This window comes from Cotesia typhae, unplaced genomic scaffold, assembly GCF_013202065.1.
Source record: "Cotesia typhae breed Kobodo isofemale line unplaced genomic scaffold, CoteBio_Ctyphae contig_22, whole genome shotgun sequence".
In the NCBI taxonomy this organism is placed as follows: Eukaryota; Metazoa; Arthropoda; class Insecta; order Hymenoptera; family Braconidae; genus Cotesia; species Cotesia typhae.
The window spans coordinates 1501101-1520282 of record NW_027423728.1 but is presented as its reverse complement, the minus strand read 5'-3'; the positions used below and the strand labels follow the sequence as shown (position 1 = coordinate 1520282).

Genomic DNA, 19182 nt, shown 5'->3' with positions numbered 1-19182 from the left:
CTAATTTTCTCGAACAAGAAAAAATAATTCATTTTTAAGTATTTTTACGTACGTCTATTTTAAACATAGTATTTAAATCATGCAGTACCACATGTCTATCTTCCATTTTCCGTCTATTATTTTTTATTGCAAAAACTGAAGTGATAGGAAAAGGTGTAGACGGTGGTGGAGGTAGCAGAGCTAGCCTGCTATTTTCTAAATAACGTTGACAAATTTCATTAATCTTTTTAGTTACTGCTTGCATTAATTTCAATGGAGCATAAGCTATAGTAGTATAGATAAACAAAATTATTAAATCTGAAAGAATATTAAGTCGATTATGACAAATTATCTACATACTATTGTTTTCTGGTCGCAAGCCACAACTTTCTGGTTGGTGTTTGAAAATTGGTTTCATTTCTTCAATAACTAAGCAAACTATAAATGATTGCAAGCTAGGTGGGCAGTATCTAAAAATGATAGATGCAAACGAATTACTTATTCATAGATTTAGATTGAAAAAGTATTCAGTGAACATCCAAGAGAAAGCAGTTTTTCAACAATATAGTGTTTATTTATTTTTCTGTTGAAACACATTAATGTATAAATATTCTAAATATTTATTTTGTCTTTAATATATATTTCTACTATGTAGATTAATGTATCGCACATTTCTGATTACTAAAACGAATTAAAAATAACGACATTTAAATTCTTTTCAATACTCTCGAATTCCTTCTCTTATGGAGGATTAACAATATTAATCGTTTTGAATTCTCTTTTCTAACCAAGGATATGTTTCTACTAAAACATTTTCAGAGTGGGAATCGTGCGCGTGTTTATGTGTATTTTTAAAAAATCATTACTTTAAAATTACAACAATAATAATTATTCTTATTTTAGTTACTTATTGAAAACTCTCCCATAAAATTTTTAAACGATCGGCGGAGATCGATCTGTAAAAATAATTTTATTAGGTGAAACGGTTCAGATGATTTTTAATACGCTTTGAATAGGTATATAGACTTCGATAAAAAGATTTCACAATTTTTAATATTTTTTTTTTCAAGTGAGGCGGAATATTAGTGCTACTTTTTGTTTATAGAAGTAATTCATTATGAACTCAAGACTAGATTTTCTTTATATTGATTGCTAATAATTGTTTTCATAAAGTCTTTAAAAAACTTTTTAATGTCCGCAAATTTTCATTGGTATTAAAAGCAAGTTTTTGTCACTATGAAAATATTTGTATTTCTAGTTATATATCAGATATGAAATATTAAGTTAAAAGAAAAAAAAAGCTGAATGTTCATTTACTGGTAAGTTATGTAATCAATACTCAGGTCGCGTTAATGAATCTCCTATTATATAAAAAATATGTAAAAATCGAAAAATTGATTTGAGGATCAAGAAAATCTTTACAATTTTGAGGTTATTTTAATGAAATCATAATCTTGAATTTTAAAATCTAGAATTGAGAGATGTTGGAGATCACACATTCAAGTGGTTATTAGAAAAAACCATGTTCCTCTTAGACTACGACATAAGATTTTTAATAACAGTAAAAAATATTTCATACTTTTGGTTAAGATACTGAAGACTTAAATCAATTACTTCACCAATGACTTCCTCGCCATTAATCTCATGTCCTGACATTTTCACTGGTAATTGATCATTTGGATTGATTCGTTTCACAAATTCGTTGAAAAACCGTTCGTAAGCACCTAAATAGTCACCATCTTCCATTTTTAATGCGTTTAATTTTTTATTTTATATTGCAAGATATAAACAATTAGTGTCATTTAAAAAAGATATTATTTTTTATTACATTTAAACGACGCGTTAATTATGCTCAATAAAAATATTCATAATTGTAATTATTACAACGTATTTCATAGCAATTTTTTTTTTTTTTTAATTTACGACTTATGATGTCAAAATTTTGTCAAAACACTTCGGCAAATGTCAACAAAAAATGTTTGTAATGACCGTATGAAGAAAATAAAAAAAAAACTCATCAAAATAAATTAAGTCTTACATACATGAACGTCATAACGACAACATTAGAAAGTTTCAGACAACAGAACAATAACTATGTAGAATTGTACTGTGATGTTTCTAGATGCACCTAGCAGGTGACACTACCAGCCAGCAAAGCGCTAATTTAACTACAATTTAAATTATTTTAAATATTTTATCTATTTATAATTTAAATAGTGAAAACTGTCCACATTAGAAAGTTTAAGTTTTATGTAGTAGAGTGTTTATTATAAAGAATATATCTTGTTTCAAATAAATATTATTTATTATCGAGCACAAAGGGACATTGTAGTTAAGTTCCGAGAAATCTTAGGAATTCGACAGTTATTTATTCCAAATCGATTGTTATTTATTACAGTTTACTTTTTTCCGTGTAGGTATAGAATTGGAGGGGGGGGGGTCCGAATACACCAAGAAATATTTATTACAAATAATAAGCAGATTTTACTATTAAATAATTATGATGACTTTATTTAGTCAAATAAAATTAAACGAAGTAATTTTTACCCAAAAGTTAGTTAGTTCAACAGAAACATCAACAGAAAACGACTGTATGAATTATTCGAATTGAAGACTCCGATTAGAAGTCGAGGCGAATAATTCGTAAATTCGAATATTCGCACACTCCTAATAAATACGCAAATATAAATCGCAAATTGACAAAATACATGGAATTTTGACAATCAACTTAATTTCTCGACATAATTACTCACGTTGCGAGCATAATATTTTCTAATAGGTAATTTGCGACGCTTCTTATCATTATTTTTAGTGCTTGGGCCTAGTTTAGGATCTAGGTTACTCGTACTTAGTCTTCTTTTTTTATTTGCAATAGAATTCAACTCAATTTCATCTTCGGATCTATTACATTCATAAATTTTAGTTCAATTATTGTTAACAGTGGTAAATTAAAATAAAAATAATTATTTTCTTTTGAAAAATTTAAAAAACATTTAATTTACAACTTAAAAAAAAACACCGTGTAACTTCCTGGAAAATTTTGATCTAAAAAATGTTTAAAATTACAATTTATTAAATTCTTAGAATTAGTTCTGAGAGAGATTCGTTGCTTCGCTGGCCTATTGTAAGCGAGGTAACGGAAATCTCTCACTGATAAGACTGTCGCCGGAGTCTAGTAATCTAGAGTTGTAATATATAATTTTATTCTGCGGTTAGTCAGTCCAGGGCGAGTCCCGAAGGTGTAAGGACTGGCTCCGTCTTTGGTTTATTTAATCATCATTAAATTTAAGTTTTACTTTTTATTTTGAGTAATGGTAAAAATTTATTAAAATAACCTATAGGGGTTGTGTGCGCTTATTGACGAACACCCCCCTATTTTCCCACCACCCTGATGAGCTGAAAATTCAGCTCATTAGGAAAAACCAATCAGTATCCTTCACAACTGGCCAATGATAGGCCCATCTGGGGTCTATTGACCACCTAATTAGGTCAAGCCTGAAGATAAATTTAGAAATTCTGGAAAACGTCTCGACTCCCAAAATTTAAGAACGTTACAACAGAAATTGTGAATTTACGTACTGAGACTCGGAATGAAGTAGCAGCTTGGTCTTTATCAGTACTTATGCTTATTTTTTATGTGATATCGCGATGATGCAGTAATCTTCTAAACATCATATTCAACTTCATAATATTTACACTTTGCATATCCACTTGTAAGTTGGATAAAATGTTTCCAGAACGACGACATAATAAAAAACAATTCGACTCCGTATTTCTTATGTTAAAGTGTCTTTATCAACAAGTAGTTTGTGTTTACAAACAGAAACAGATGATCGTAAACAATGGATTACTATCCTTACCACCTATCGGCCAAGCATTGACCTAAATATTTTCAAAATTTTCTATTGTACTCACATCAACTTTTGGCGCAAAATTCAAAAATGGTCTTAAATAAAATCCTACTATAACAATTAAGTTCAGTGATGAAGTGATTGATCAAAAAATTAATTTAACTTTTAGGCGGTTAAAAAATTAGCTAATTAGCTTATTATCTTAGCTAATTTAAGTTAACCAGCTAATCTGATGATTCGCTAATTAGTTAACTTGGTTTAAATGTATAGCCCTAGTTAAAGTTTTTTTTACTTGATTTAAGAATTTTTCGTCTGTATTCAAGACAATAAAACCCTTCAAAATTATTTTCTTGGTTCAAGAATTTGCATCTTGATTAAAGTTAATTTTTTTTTTTTTTCAGTATATCTATAAACTTTAGAACTATGTAAATTTTTAGAATCTGCTTGACAAGCTGAGTCGTTGTATAACAAAATTCTTCAAAAGCTCGTTCATGAGGACAGATACAATGAAATCTATTTCTGTGAAATCTAAGTGAAACAAGAGTTTTTTAAAATTTTGGGTTGATAATAATAATAAAAAATTTCGAAGTTAGCGGCCAAACTCAAATTTCGTGAAAGTCAAAAAAGATAAACAGTGTTTAATTGAAAAATATTTTAATAGAAGTGAAATAGACATAGTCAGTCAGTAGCTCGCTCATCATTATGATTGGTAGTTTTTCTCGTAGCTTTAATCATTTGTTGAAAATGATCGGACTCGACCAATTCTTAGACATTAATTGTACACGGGTAATTACATTGGTCAGAAACTGTTGTTCTTTGTTACCTATACTAATATTATAAAGAGAAAATATTTGACTGTTTGTTTGTTTGTTTGCATTGAATAGGCTCCAAAACTACTGAACCGAATTGGAAAATTTTTGCACTGTTGAGAAGCTACACTATACTCGAGTGACATAGACTATATTGTATTTTAATTAATTTTGAAATTTTTGTTAAATACCTGTGCAAAGCTGGGGAGGACTGCTAGTTAAAAATAAATAGAAACCTCTTATTTTCTTTTAAATAAATAATTTATACACACAGCTGTTGAAATATGTAAACGAGAAAGAAAAAATACACTTTAAATACAGCATACTTTAGGATAAATATTATCGTTCTGAAATCCGTAATAATTAACTAAATAATATTATACAAATTTTATTCCAATGGCTATATACGATTCTTCAAATTATGCTGATGTAGAAAAAAACATACTTAAAAAAAAATACTATGGAAGAATATAACAAACCATGCACATTTTATGATAATTCTTCAAATATAATTAATTCATTCGTATATATATTAAAGGGATATTAATGGCATATCCGTACTCTTTTTTAGGTGTCTCCAATCATTTATATCGGCAAGTACTCGTCGACCATATGAATTATGTAGTTCTCGAAATGAAACTTTATTTCTAGGAATATTTTCTGTTCTTCCGGGCGCTGATTTCACACTTTGAGATCTTTTATGAAACTCAGGTCTATTGAACGGGTTATGTCGCATTCTTGGAGGCGGTTTTGGTAATTCAGATTCCGAGACACCTTTCAAGCTTTCTTTTGCAGCCAAGTCCAATTGTCTTTGAAGTTCCGCTACCATGAGTTTTATATAATCATAACTGGCGCAAGCTAGTGCTTTCATCCACTGTTCCATTGATTCCTGTAACAAGTATTGAATATCATTTTATTTAGGCTCAAAATTCAGATGTGAATATATATTAGTGATTTAAATAGGAATTTTCTGATTATTTTTCATTGTTAAATTCAAATTTCTTACATTTTTCAGTGCCTATATGGAAACTCTTCTGAGGAAATTTTGAGATTTATTTGACTACCCCTTCAAAAGATATCGAATTTTTGTAAAAAATCGATTTGTTATCAGACTTCAAACAAATATTTATCAATTTAAAAGTTGTAATTATAATTGTATTTTGACTTTTATTCGTATTTTTTGTTTTATTTCTTGTCTTCACTAAGTAGATGTAAATTTTATGAAAAAATATAGCAATTTCAATGATTGTGAATTCAGACGACATTCGACAATTGAAGACTTGAACAATCGATATATCCATGAAAATATCGACTAGCACAATTTTTCAAAGTGATAATGGTGTGTCTTTGAATTGTCTGTTAGATCATTTTTTTTTTAATTTATTAAATTCGGTATTTAAGCTGCAATTTGAAAATTGAATTCTTGTTAAAAAATATTGGAAATATATGTTTTTGAAAATCGATGCAATTCAGCTATTTTAACATTTTTGCTTGAGTTTCACGAACATTTTTTTATGTTTCTCCGACAATGACTAAAATTGATGTTAAGATTTAAATTTTTTTAAAAAGTGTGTGTGTGTGTGTGTGTGTGTGTGTGTGTGCGTGTGTGTGTGTGTAAACCTCTCAGAACTTTTGAGCGACTTGACCGATTTCAGTGCAGTTGAGGTCATGTGAAAGGGCTTGAGCAAGCTTAGATTTTGAATACAATTTGGACCGATTTGTACGAGTAGATTTTGAAAAGTGAAAAAAAAAAAAAAAAAAAAAAACTATGAAAAAAATTTCTTTCAAATGTGTTTTTTTTTTTTAATAACTTTTAAACGGCTTTACGATCAATTCCAAAAACTAACTAGCTTAGAACATAAAAAAACCATGTTGATTGCCGCCAAACTGGTCAAAATCGGTTGATTCTTTCGGGAGTTATCGTTGACGAAAGAAAATCGAAAAAAGTGTTCTTCATGAGGCTTAAAAAACTACATCAAAAGCCGCCAACCGGATAAAATCTGGTCCATTCATTCAAAAGTTATTGCGATTTGCAAATTCAAAAAATAGTCTTTTATTAAACTTCTATCAGAGTTTAATAAAAGCTCAGAGAGCTCAAATTGATACGAAAATTATATAATTGAGCTGGAAGAGCTCAAACACGCAATAAGTTCAATTTTGAGCGCTTAAGTATGACTTTAGCGGGAAGTTGCAGGAATGGCCTTTAGGGTCTACCGTTTTCCTAGTTTTTTTTTTTTTAATATTTGCACATTTCAGGCAAAAATATGTCGATTCCCAAAAAAAAAAAAAAAATAGTATATTACACACCTAGGGAAGTAAAGGCGTCACCTCGGCTAAGAATTACATGTGATCTGAGACATTTCTTACTTTACTTCCCTAGGTGTGTATGTAATATACTATTTTTCATATCACCTGCATTGAAAATTCGAGTTTCAATACCTGCTGAACCAACCGAAATGACGATTTTCGGCCCGCGAGGTGAAGTTACTGCTTTATTTTCAATCCTATCAGAGTATCGTTTTATTATTTTATACCTTTATAATTGTCATTCTAATCGTTAATTGTACTGACATTATAATTCTGCTACTAAGGATATAAATAAGAATGACAAAAGGAAATTATTCAATTTACGAATAATGTTTAGTGAGAAATAAACCATTACTTTCTTGAATTGAAGTTTTTAATTTTCTCAATAAGTTTTATCATAAAATGGTATTTTTTTCACCTCCGGGCGGAAAGCGCCAATTTTCTTCCCGCTGCGCTAAACGAAAATGATGCTTTCCGCCTCTGTCGAGGAGAAAAATAGCATATACACCACGGGCAGTAAATAGGAAAGCCTCAGATCACATGTTTATTGACCTCGGTTTCGCCTCGGACAACAATTACATGTGATCTGAGACATTTCTTATTTTACTGCCCTAGATGAGTAATATACTATTCGCTATTCGTCTGAAACTATCTAGTTCTGGTTGGCTACAGATATTGAAACTAGTATTTTTAATGCAACTTATGTGAAAAAATATAATGTGTGACGCGGGATGAAACACGATTTCAGACCGAGTGATGCCAGCCCTCGCTTCGCTCGGGCAGATAACTTCACTCTAGTCTGAAATCGTTTTGCTTCATCCCTAGTCACACAATATACTATTATTACGCCCTTAAGACTTCCAGTACCCTTCTCGGGTGCTATAAGGGTGATGATAACTTTTTTTTTTTTTGGAATTGACCTACTTTTGCCTGGAACATGAAAAGACGTAAAAAAAATTCTTTGATGAAGTTAAAATTTATTTGGATTTAGAAAAAAAAATTAATTTTTTAATACTCTGTTACGGAATCTGTAAGATGATATAATGCAAACAACTTTCCCATAGAATAAAAAAATCGAATAACCCATAATAGCCCCGTAAGTAACCGTTCAGCTACCCCTACGAATGAAAATTAACCAAAATCCGAAAAAAAAAATCTGAAAATTTCTACAGAATCATAGTTTGAAGCTTAAAATTTTTTATAACACGCAAACATCTCTATCCTACTCAATGAAAAAAATCGACAGACTCCTTCTAACTGCCCCAGAAGTAACCGTTCAGCCAACCTTAAGACTGAAAATTGGCTTAAAAGTCCTTAAAACATTTTTAAAAAGTATTATTATTATTAATTAATTAAAGGAGATTCCTATATATATAGGAAGAGTCACTTATCACGAAATCTCGAAAACTATGGGACATAGAAACTTGAAACTTGGTAGGAATGTTACTTTTGCTATGTAGAGAGGTCAGCTAAGAACGGATTTTAAGAAATTCCTCCCTCGAAGAGGATTGAAAGGGCGTTATCTTGGATCGAAACTCTCTCTGAACTGAGAACCTTTTACGTACATGCAACGTACGATTAATCTGTAGACTCGTATGTTTCAGTTATTATTATCATCTGCCACTTGAAAAATGAAATTCCAATGCTCAAAAACTTACTTGTGATTCAGATCCAAGAACGTAACTACGATTGTTTGGTCCATGAAATATTATTTTAAAACTATACTGATCTTCATCTTCAGATAATTCAACCGTGCATCCCTCGAGAACAATCATTCCTACGGGTTCTTTGTCACCCCGGCGATCGAAGTAGAATAATATATTTCCTTTTAAAACAAACCATCTCTTTTGAAACCCTTTATTGACTTCTCCTCGTTTGTTTAACCAGCCTTCCTTGTCTACAGGTGTAGCGGATGTTGCAAATAACATCATATTTTTTTCGTTTATCTTCATATTTTTTTTTTCCTGTAATATATAATTTTATCTTTATAACCAAACTAAAATGAAATGTGTTGAATAATTAATATAGTTATGTTGATCACTTGTGAAATTTTAAGACGACACGCAATATTAAATTTCGGATGGGTAATAGATCCTTGTTGTTTGGGAAATACTTTTCCTGATATTTTGAATTTTTTTTTTAAATTCATAGCATAATCAATCGTCAGATTTTTGTTTGGTCGTAGTGCTTGTGGATGTCAACATGATAATAAGTGATTAAACTATGCACACCACCGACAATACTGTAACATTGTCTTACTAGTATGTACTAGATTTAACGTGCGCACGCAAGCACGCGTCTTAATGTTAATATGAAATTATAAATTATACATATTTTCATGGTTATGATATATTTGATCCATAACGTTGCGAATACTTTGCTTACATGTTTATATCCGATGATGATATAATAGGTGTCGCCTTTGATTCATTACGCGGCAAATTCACTATAATTTGAATTATTTAATACAATTTATAATAAATTATAATCAATCCATTTTGCTATATAGAGCGTAAAAATTGTTGTAGCACATAAATTAAAGTACAGTAATATCCTTAAACAAACAATGAACAAAACTAACTTTGTCAATACTTCTCAGAACTACAAAAGTACTCCAACAAGCTTGCTTGTGTTACTCGACAACTAAACCTTTGGGAAAACTAATGAAATAAAAGCCATGTGTTAAATGTCATTCAAGGGTTGATTAGTTACACATACATTTTCGTTAAACATTCTCAAGAGGCCATAAATTATAAAATAAAATAAGACCATAGAACTAAGCCAACAATAATACTATATCCCTGATTAAAAAAATCAATTGAAAAGAATTAAAACTATTTTAATTCTTTTTAATTCTGCTTAATTCCGATGGCCGCATTAAAAAGAATAGAAAATAATTCAAATACCGGTAATTTGAATTTTTTTTAATTTTTCGTGCAGTATTAAAATGAATTAAAAAAAATTCAAACTTCTCTCGTTTTAATTCATTCCAATTCTAACTATCATATTAAAAATAATTGAAAATTATTCAAACCCCGGTCATTTTAATTCTTTTCTATTCTTTATGTAGTATTGGAATGAATTCAAAAGAATTCAAATTTTTGAACTTATTTCAATTTCTTTTAATCATTCAGAATGTACCTGAAGTTCTGAACGTTTTTTTATGAACGAAAATCAAAAAAAAAATTTTTTTGCTTTTGAGACTGAAAATGATTTTTCATTTTCAAAATGAGTCAAAGAGCCCGGGAAATAGTACATTGGATTCTCGAAATACCAAAACTAACCCTCCAGCCACCCCTAAAGACTTAGACATCTCAAAAAAAATTAAAAAAAAAATAGTTCAAAGGGTCGTTTGAAGATGTAATTTGTTTTAAACACTCCTTTTACACCCCTACAGAATATAAAAAATAAACAAGCCAATAACTCCTCCGGAACTACCCGAAAGACTTAGAAATCCGAAAAAAAATTCAGAAAAAATAATTCAACGGGTCGTTTGAAGCTGTGATTTTTTTTAAACACTCCTTTTACATCCCCACAGAATATAAAAAATAATCAAGCCAAAAAAAATAGTTCAAAGGGTTGTTTGAAGCTGTAATTTTTTTTAAACACTCCTTTTACACCCCTACAGAATATAAAAAATAATCAAGCCAATAACTCCCCCGAAACTACCCCTTCAGCCACCCTAAAGACTTAGAAATTCTGTGGGGATGTAAAAGGAGTGTTTAAAAAAAATCACAGCTTCAAACGACCCGTTGAATTATTTTTTCTGAATTTTTTTTCGGATTTCTAAGTCTTTCGGGTAGTTCCGGGGGAGTTATTGGCTTGTTTATTTTTTATATTCTGTAGGGGTGTAAAAGGAGTGTTTAAAACAAATTACATCTTCAAACGACCCTTTGAACTATTTTTTTTTGAATTTTTTTTGAGATGTCTAAGTCTTTAGGGGTGGCTGGAGGGTTAGTTTTGGTATTTCGAGAATCCAATGTACTATTTCCCGGGCTCTTTGACTCATTTTGAAAATAAAAAATCATTTTCAGCCTCAAAAGCAAAAAAATTTTTTTTTTGATTTTCGTTCATAAAAAAACGTTCAGAACTTCAGGTACATATAAAAAAACGTTCAAAACTTCAGGTACATCATTTAGACAAAAAATAATTATAGAGTATATATCGCAATGGAAATGAATTGATAAGAATTAAAAAATAAGAATTTCGTTTAATTTTTCACTGTTACAGGTACAGAAAGAAATATGGATCATTCACCAATTGGAATAAATTTAAAAAAATCAAAAATTTTGAATTCACGTATATTTGTTTTAATCAATAAAAAAATATAAATTATGGAGTATTTACTGATAGAAATTTATTAGAAAGAATTGAAAAGTTTTAATTCAATTTTATTTCTTTCAATCAATAAAAAAGAGAGGAATTATGAAGTATTTACCGATAGAAATGAATCAATAACAATTAAAAGATATGAATTCCTTTTAATTTTTTTCTATTACAGGTGCGGAAAGAAATAGAGATCATTTACCGATTAAAATGAATTAAAAAAAATTGAAAGTTTTTAATTCATTTTAATTTTTTTCAATCGTACAAACAAAATAAAATTAAGGATTATTTATCAATAGAAATGAATTGAAAAGAATTCGAATTTGTTAATTCTTTTCAATTCTCAGCAATGCTGAAAATTCAAAAGTATTTACCGATTGAAATGAATTCAGTAGAATTAAAACCCGTGAATTTATTTCTATTCTTTTTAATAATTCGGGAAGCCAGAAATTGAAAAAGTATTTATTGATTGAATAGAATTGATTTGAATTTATTTTCTAGATACGACGAAAAAATCCAGGAATTAAAAGTATAGAAATGAATTCATTTTTCGTCATTTTCAATTCTTTTCAATTGATTTTTTTAATCAGGGATTTGTTAAATAATTAACTGACAAACTGTTGAAATTTCGTTTAATAATTAAATAATAGTTAATATTTAATTAAAAGGATAATATATAACATCAATTAATTAAAAAACCAAAATAGTAATTAATCTGCAACACATATGTCAAGTGTAAACGTCTACTCAGGTTGTTTTTTTCGCTCTGGTTAGCGTTTTATGAGAAATTGAAACAGAACTGCGGTAACTTTTAACAGCTTTCACTATATATTAGTGAGTAAAGATCATTTATATGTAGTAGAAATACGTGAACTCGTATGTGTACAAGATTGGATATATGTATGGGAGTTAGGGGAAAAAAACGGAGTTTGAAGCTTCTCGGAAAAACTATGTAACGACACTTCTCGTCGAGAGCTTAAATTATTAAGATCACGTTATTGTAAACCTCAATTTTATACCTTGAAGCCATTTAATATTTTCTTCAACTTGAATAATAAATTCAAACCAACTAAATAATTTTGATCAAAATTAAATAACGTCTAAATGGAACTCTTTTATTTAAAAAGATTCCTTTATCGCTCTGAAACCGAGTATTTTCATAATCCCGGGCGAAAGAACTACAATTAGAATTTAATTTGCGCCTGACTATAGACTTTGCATATATTTTCATGCTTATGATATATTTGACCAATCACGTTACGAATAGTTTGCAACACATATTTTTCATCTTAATTTTATTTTAACTAGAATTCAAATTTGCGCGCGCAAGCGCGCGCATGAATTTAGGATTTGCATATATTTTTATGCTTTGATATATTTGACCAATCACGTTACGAATAGTTTGCTTACATGATATATTTTCATATTTTTCATCTAAATTATAAAAGTGGACTAGAAAAAACTAGAAAAAACTAGAAACTAGAATTAAAATTTGCGCGCGCATGAATTTAGGGTTTGCATATATTTTTATGTTTTGATACATTTGACCAATCACGTTACGAATAGTTTGCTTACATGATATATTTTTATATTTTTTATCTAAATCTAAATTATAAGAGTGGATAATACGATTTTATTATAGGATTAGAATCCACCAGATGGAAGCATAACACGTACTATAGGCGGTCCTGCTGTCTCGGTCACGCTGCCATCGGTCAGAAGTCTAACTAAACGTACCAAAGTGCCAGTCATCGGAGCGGGAAACCCTCTCACTCTCTTCATCAATCAATCTCGCTCACACAAAATTTTCCCGCCTCTTGAGACGTCACAGCTGTGGCGTGATTGTGTAATTATTAATATTACTAATTATAAAGAGACGCTACCCTGATAGCCACCTTACCTATAATTTACTGTCAATCTACGTCTGCAATTTGAAGCAAACTTGACGGAAAGAGTTGGCAAAGCGAGTGATTTGTTATGTCGTAATAACTATAATGCTTTGGGTTGCATCTGGCAGGTGACACTACCTGTCAGATGAACCAGAATTTGAATATGTTAATTAGTTACATTAATAATTTAAATTTATATTTATATTTTAAATAGATTTAGAATTTCTAGTGGATTTAATATTTGATTTAATTATTGAGTTTGGTCGTCGAAGCACACGTGTCTTCGAAAGAGAAATTTTAATGTCAAGAAAATAATACAAAGGAATATTGTATTAGGTTCTGAAAAACCATAAAATCTTTGAGTAGACACAGAACATGTCCTTGCCACATGATAACTTCAAGTCCTTAAAAGAAAAGCTATAAAAGACACGTGTGGAAACTCAACGGTCTCTTGTTCTCTAAAAAACAAGGCACTACAACCAAATTTAACAACAAATAATAAAATAATAATTTATTTATTCACTTTATTTTAAGTAACTAAATAACATAGATAAATGAGTATTTAGATGCTACAACATGTGTATATATGTACATATGTATGGATTTAATGTCACAATGGTTTTAGACAAATTTAATTACATACTGGAATAATTGAATAGTAAATGGTATTAAATTGAATTTAGGAATGATTAGCAAATATTAAAGTAAATTCCGCATCTGATATAATTTATTGAGCAGATAATACTTTAAATGCCTTTTAAAACTATAACACGTTAATTGATTCTAATGAATATATGTTAATTAAATAATAAATAATAGATGAGGATAATCATTGTTAACAACGATCTGATATTATGTTATTATCACTGTCTGTACCTCGACCAGGTTTTCTGCGGTTTCCCTAGGTCGTTGTGCTGAATTAAAAGCCAGGTAAATACAGGTACATGAATATGTAAGCCGGCCGCAACCGCAAATAATAAATGTTATCTAGAAATAAATTTATATAAATACATGTAAGATAGTATATTACGCACTATGTATAAGGGTAGTTCTAGCAATAGTATAAGTGTATACGTGTAACTATAGTGGGGGAACGTGAAGCTGAGCGGTCAGAGTTGGGATTTTGTGACTTCAATTCTTCCCAAGAGCTGTAACTATTCACTCCATCTCTCCAATTTCTAAATAAACATCAACATTAAGTTCAATTGAACCCTTATCATTTAAACTCATACCTTGCCACTCAATCTCAATCAGTCAATTTTAAGTATATTTCAAATTAAATTATAAAATAAAATCCCGCGTGATAATAAACAACCCATTTGTCCACGAGGTGTCATCATCAGCAAATCTAGTAACCTCGCAGGACATAACAGATTACCTATTAGTTACCTATAACTTACTCTGCAAATAGACGTCAAGACTTGCTGTATAAGTGTTTCCTTCAAATTGTAGTAAAGTTGAAAGGAAATTTAACTACAAGTTTGATTGTTAACTTGTATTCAGTTTGCGGTCGTAGATTTCCGTCAATTTGCTTATAACTGTTGTTGAGAGAAGAATTACCGCCAACTTGATGTATAAATTAACCGTAACTGCTGGAAGTTAACACTTACTGAGAAAGCGCTGGCTATCAGGGTAACTATTTTATGTCATAAATAAATAAATCAATAAAAATTATCGATCGTTATTTAATCTTGCAAATATTATCATTATTATTTAAGATATAGTGTAGTTCGTTTTGACAACTACATCTTGATATAGTGCCACCTAGATGCGACTAAACGCATCGCAGAACTAAACCATTTTATTTCTGTGTATTCCTGCTGTCTACTCAAGCCAAGCATTTGAAGCATTTATTAAAAAATGTATACATTATAGCCACAAATTTATATACATGAAAACTGTTATATTACATTTGTATTATAAATCTACATAACACAAATGACAATTTTTATCCGTTTTATTTAACGGGCAACAACATATGTATAGCTACGTATTGTTGTGTATGTTGCTACAAAATATATAAATAAAAAAAAAAAATATCCATCAAAATGTCAATTTTCTCCTCGCAATGGATTAAAATACTTCATAAATAGAATATAGAAAAATGTGCTAGCTGTCGAAAATTAGACGTTATATGTGATGGCTTGATTTTCTGTGTTTATTGAAAAAAAATTGACCATTGAAATTTTTAATCGGATAAAAATCTTTACAATTATGACTAGTATACACGAATATGTGCATTATAAATAAATAAATAATTTTGTATGATATTAAATATAATCAAATAATTAAATTTTTTATTGTTTTTCGATTGAGATAATTGATTTTAAACTGTGATTGTTGTTCGAATCACCATATATTTGTTTATATTATTTGTCTTTCTTATTAGTTACTAAAATAATCATTTATTAAAATTGTGAAACTGTTTTAGAGCGTAATAGGGTAAATTTTAACTGATAAGTAAAAATTAGTATTTAATCATCACAAAGTATGTAAATGTATAATATAAGTTATTTAAATAAGTGATTGATAAATAGCGTAATTGTATCAGCAGTTTTATGAAACTTCGAAATTAATAATTTTATCAAATAATTAGATTGTTTTGTATTAAAAAAAAGCTTTTTGTGTGCTTTCTTAAATATGAAACAATACCCTCAAGTGACGGAAAAGATGATGAAAAAAACGTTGGAAATTATTATTTACTTGATATTTTTTATTCCATGCATCGAAAGCAGTAAGTAATCAAGTAAAAAATTTTTCTGTTATATTAGGATACTAAAACAAACAATCTGACCATTTTTGAGTTTTATTGAATAAATAGATTGAAACTAAGTAAATATTTTTAAATAACTATTGTTAATTTTCGAAGATTTCCAAATGTGACATTTTTTTTTACTTTCTCTATAACAATTTAATTGATTAAGAATATCTTATTAACTATCAGATGTCTATTAAATTTGGTACGATATTAAATTTCATGTTTTTAAGCCATATTATGCATCTTCATAAAATAATAAATTGTGTAAATAAATCTGAAAAGTGCTTGATGTTGTGAGTCATAGAGTTAACAGCACGTTAGTATACGATTTTGTAAATTTATATACTTTTAAATTATAATACATTTTTGGGCTTTTCGGAAGCTTGTTTAAAAACCTATTTCGTTTTGTGATATTTAACCCAAGTCGTTGAGAATCATTCCATAGAAAAATGTCTGATTAGTAAAGTCAACTCATTTAAAATTTACTTGAAATTTATGAAAATTTTTATAAAAGGTTAGTAGCTTCGTCAGTAGCTGTCAATATTTAATTAAATAATATTTATGTGTATATTATTAAATTTTTATAATTTTTAATCGATGGCAGTGTCGCCTTGTAATTCGAAGAATATACAAATGGAAGTATGAAATTAAAGTTAATAAACAGTTTTTAGGGATTTTTATTTTAACAAATAAATGATTATAAAAAAATTTTTAAGATTTTCAAAATGGTCCATAGGGTTAATGGTTTTACAGAATTTTTTCTTGAAAAGTTTTTTTGATATAAATAAATTAATGGAAAGTAATGAGAGTTTGAATTTTACAAAGTAACTCAAAATAAACGGCATTTTTTTCAGTTGATACTTATCGTATTTGGTTTGTAAAACTTATCTCGAGGTAGACCAAACAAAAGCAACCGATGGGACCTGAAAGTAAATCCGAAAACTTTAGATCTAATCGGCTGCCTTTGTATGCTCTAACACGGGGTAAGTTTAACAAGCTAAATACGATAACTGAGTTCTATGGTTTCATTTGTCTTTTCATTAATCAATTTTTTAATATATTTATCTAATTCGTTTTTTTATGATTGCAGTTCGTCATTTAAATGAATACATCCGACATTATGAGCCATTGTCGTACCCTACAGAAAAAATTCATCAAAGTCATTTGAGATCTAAACGATCTGTTGTTCATAATAATGTGGTCAATATCCACTTTAATGCACACAGCAGAGATTTTCACATACGTCTAAAAAGGGATTTGAGTACGTTTAGTGATAATCTAGTCATAGAAGGTCCATCAGGAGAAATTGAAGATATGGATACATCTCATATTTATGAAGGACATCTTGTGGGTAAGTGTTTATAAAGTTATAAATTATTGAATTCTTTCTATGTTATTTCAGTGTATTGGTTAATTCTTAGTAAAGCCAGGAACTTGATGTGGTGGAAGTATTGCACGAGAATCAACTGCTTTATCCTAATTCGATGCAGAGTTAAATTTCGAAAAAGATGATTTTTTAATTTTTTTTTTTAGAAATCAAAATTTTAATTCGATATTAACAAAAAATATAAATGAAATGAAGAATCTCAGTTTCTTGGTGATAATTTAATAACTGTAAAAGATATCAAAAATTTGAAAGAAAATCATTGAAGAGGAAGAAATTTCTGAAAAAAAGTTTTGACTCCCGCAACTCTAGCCTGATAAACAATCATTTTTATTCAATGTTGAAAATGGCGTGTCGAGCATTTGATGCTACAAGGGTGGGCCTAGGCTCGAGTAGGACAATGACCGCGCTGAAGCGGTAAGCGTCTTTTGACATCTTACAAAAAGATATAAAAAATTTAGCTGAATTTCTGAATCTCTCATTTTTTTTCCACCGCGGTAAGCTTGAAAACTACTGGACTGATCGGCATGAGACCATGACCATTCGACGCGAAATTAGTTGTAGAAAATTTTAGGCTACTTTTCTGCACGTCTCAACGTGAAACGTGAGTAGTGCTTTACTCTCACTCTCTCAAGGTCAAGCAATTATCTCGGCTTAAATTGCTTTTATCCGAACTTTTTGCACTTTGAGTATTGAATGAGTTGACAAATATCAAAAATAACACTTTTGTATGACAATATATATATAAAAAAATAAAAATAGTTCAATCTTCGGCCACATATGGACGTTTCCGATCATCTCAGTTTTATGTTATTTTAATTTTTTTTTGTGATGAAAGAGCGTTGAAACGTGCACTTTTGGATTTTCTAAACTTTTTTTAAATCTCATCAACCCTTTACCATTATTTTTTCAAATTTATATGCACGGAAAGAACAAAATCACACTGCATACCCTCGGATATTATACTCAGTGATATCTATGGTGAAAAAAAATTTCAGATAATATCAAATATACTCCAGATTATACAAAATTATTTTTGTATTATACTCAGTGTATATAATCAAAATACACTCGATATAATCTGAAAAAATATGCCGTATAATTTGTATTATACTCGATAGAAATTTTGATTATACTCTCGGTAACTTCGTCATAATAATTGGTATTGCACAAAAATAAAAATTAAAAAATGAAATATGAGCAATATAAAACTCAAGCGTGACTATAAACAGGTTAGATCTTATTGTCACAAGTATAAACGTAAAAACATACGTCTTGTACGTATACGAAATAATTTTGTATAATCTGGAGTATATTTGATATTATCTGAAATTTTTTTTCACCACAGATATCATTGAGTATAATATGCGAGGATATGCAGTGTCATTTTGTTCTTTCCGTGTGGATATTCATTTGTTTCTTCTAATATAACAAATGAACAGCATTTCTTCTTCATATTCGAGCGCATAAAGCCCGGCAAAATGTCTAACATCACTTTAACGCTTTAAAACGCATTTCCACATACACTCTCCCACGCATCCACCCACGCACTCTCACGAGTGATTAGAGATAAAAAAATAATTGATATAACAAAAACAATTCTTTAATAAAAAAAATAATATATTACACCTCTTGGAAAGGAAAATGAGAAAAGCCTTAAATCACATGTAATTGTTGGCCGAGGCGAAGCCGAGATTGACATACATGTGATCTGAGGTTTTCTTTTTTACTTTCCAAGTGCTGTATACTATTTTTTTTCCGACGCAGGCGGAAAGCGGCAACTTTGTTTAGCGCAGCGGGACGAAAGTTGCCACTTTCCGCCTGGAGGGCGAAATAATAAAAACGGAAAAAAAATAATAAGAATCAGTTGAAAAATCAA

The 19182-nt window shown here is 29.4% G+C and overlaps 3 protein-coding genes across 9 annotated transcripts in view; 1 reads left to right on the top strand and 2 right to left on the bottom strand.

Moving 5' to 3' along the window:
* The window catches only part of LOC141538436 (uncharacterized), a 93469-nt gene extending 91546 nt beyond the window's left edge, over positions 1-1923 (bottom strand). The window contains 3 exon segments of the mRNA XM_074259875.1: positions 53-264; positions 340-449; positions 1559-1923. Coding sequence (XP_074115976.1) covers positions 53-264; positions 340-449; positions 1559-1725 — 489 coding nt within the window. The 5' untranslated portion in view covers positions 1726-1923.
* A 2959-nt stretch (positions 1924-4882) lies between these two features.
* On the bottom strand, positions 4883-9251 carry LOC141524145 (sesquipedalian-1). Its single transcript, XM_074237815.1, has 3 exons — positions 8988-9251; positions 8605-8910; positions 4883-5528 (listed from the first exon to the last, which is right to left on the bottom strand). Exons 1-3 carry the CDS (start codon positions 9093-9095, stop codon positions 5172-5174), a joined length of 771 nt encoding a protein of 256 aa, XP_074093916.1. The 5' UTR covers positions 9096-9251; the 3' UTR covers positions 4883-5171.
* A 5395-nt stretch (positions 9252-14646) lies between these two features.
* Positions 14647-19182, top strand: part of Kuz (zinc-dependent metalloprotease kuz) — a 128643-nt gene continuing 124107 nt past the window's right edge. For 3 of the 7 annotated variants that reach the window (XR_012478722.1, XM_074238600.1, XM_074238597.1), the window contains exons 1-2: positions 14665-15895; positions 17010-17270. Coding sequence is in view for 5 of the 7 variants with exons in the window: in XM_074238600.1 (XP_074094701.1) it covers positions 15802-15895; positions 17010-17270 (355 nt within the window). In the remaining 2 variants the exon portion in view is untranslated. Of the gene's footprint in view, positions 15896-17009; positions 17271-17525; positions 17721-19182 lie in introns of those variants that run through there. The other 4 variants (XM_074238599.1, XM_074238598.1, XM_074238602.1 and 1 more) reach the window with 4 other exon arrangements.

Coding starts and splice junctions, on each gene's coding strand:
- LOC141524145 (XM_074237815.1), bottom strand. CDS start 9,095: ATGAATTTAAAAAAAAAATTCAAAATATCAGGAAAAGTATTTCCCAAA. Junction 8,911..8,987: donor GTCGTCTTAAAATTTCACAA/GTGATCAACATA, acceptor TATATATTACAG/GAAAAAAAAAATATGAAGAT. Junction 5,529..8,604: donor TTCTTGGATCTGAATCACAA/GTAAGTTTTTGA, acceptor TACTTGTTACAG/GAATCAATGGAACAGTGGAT.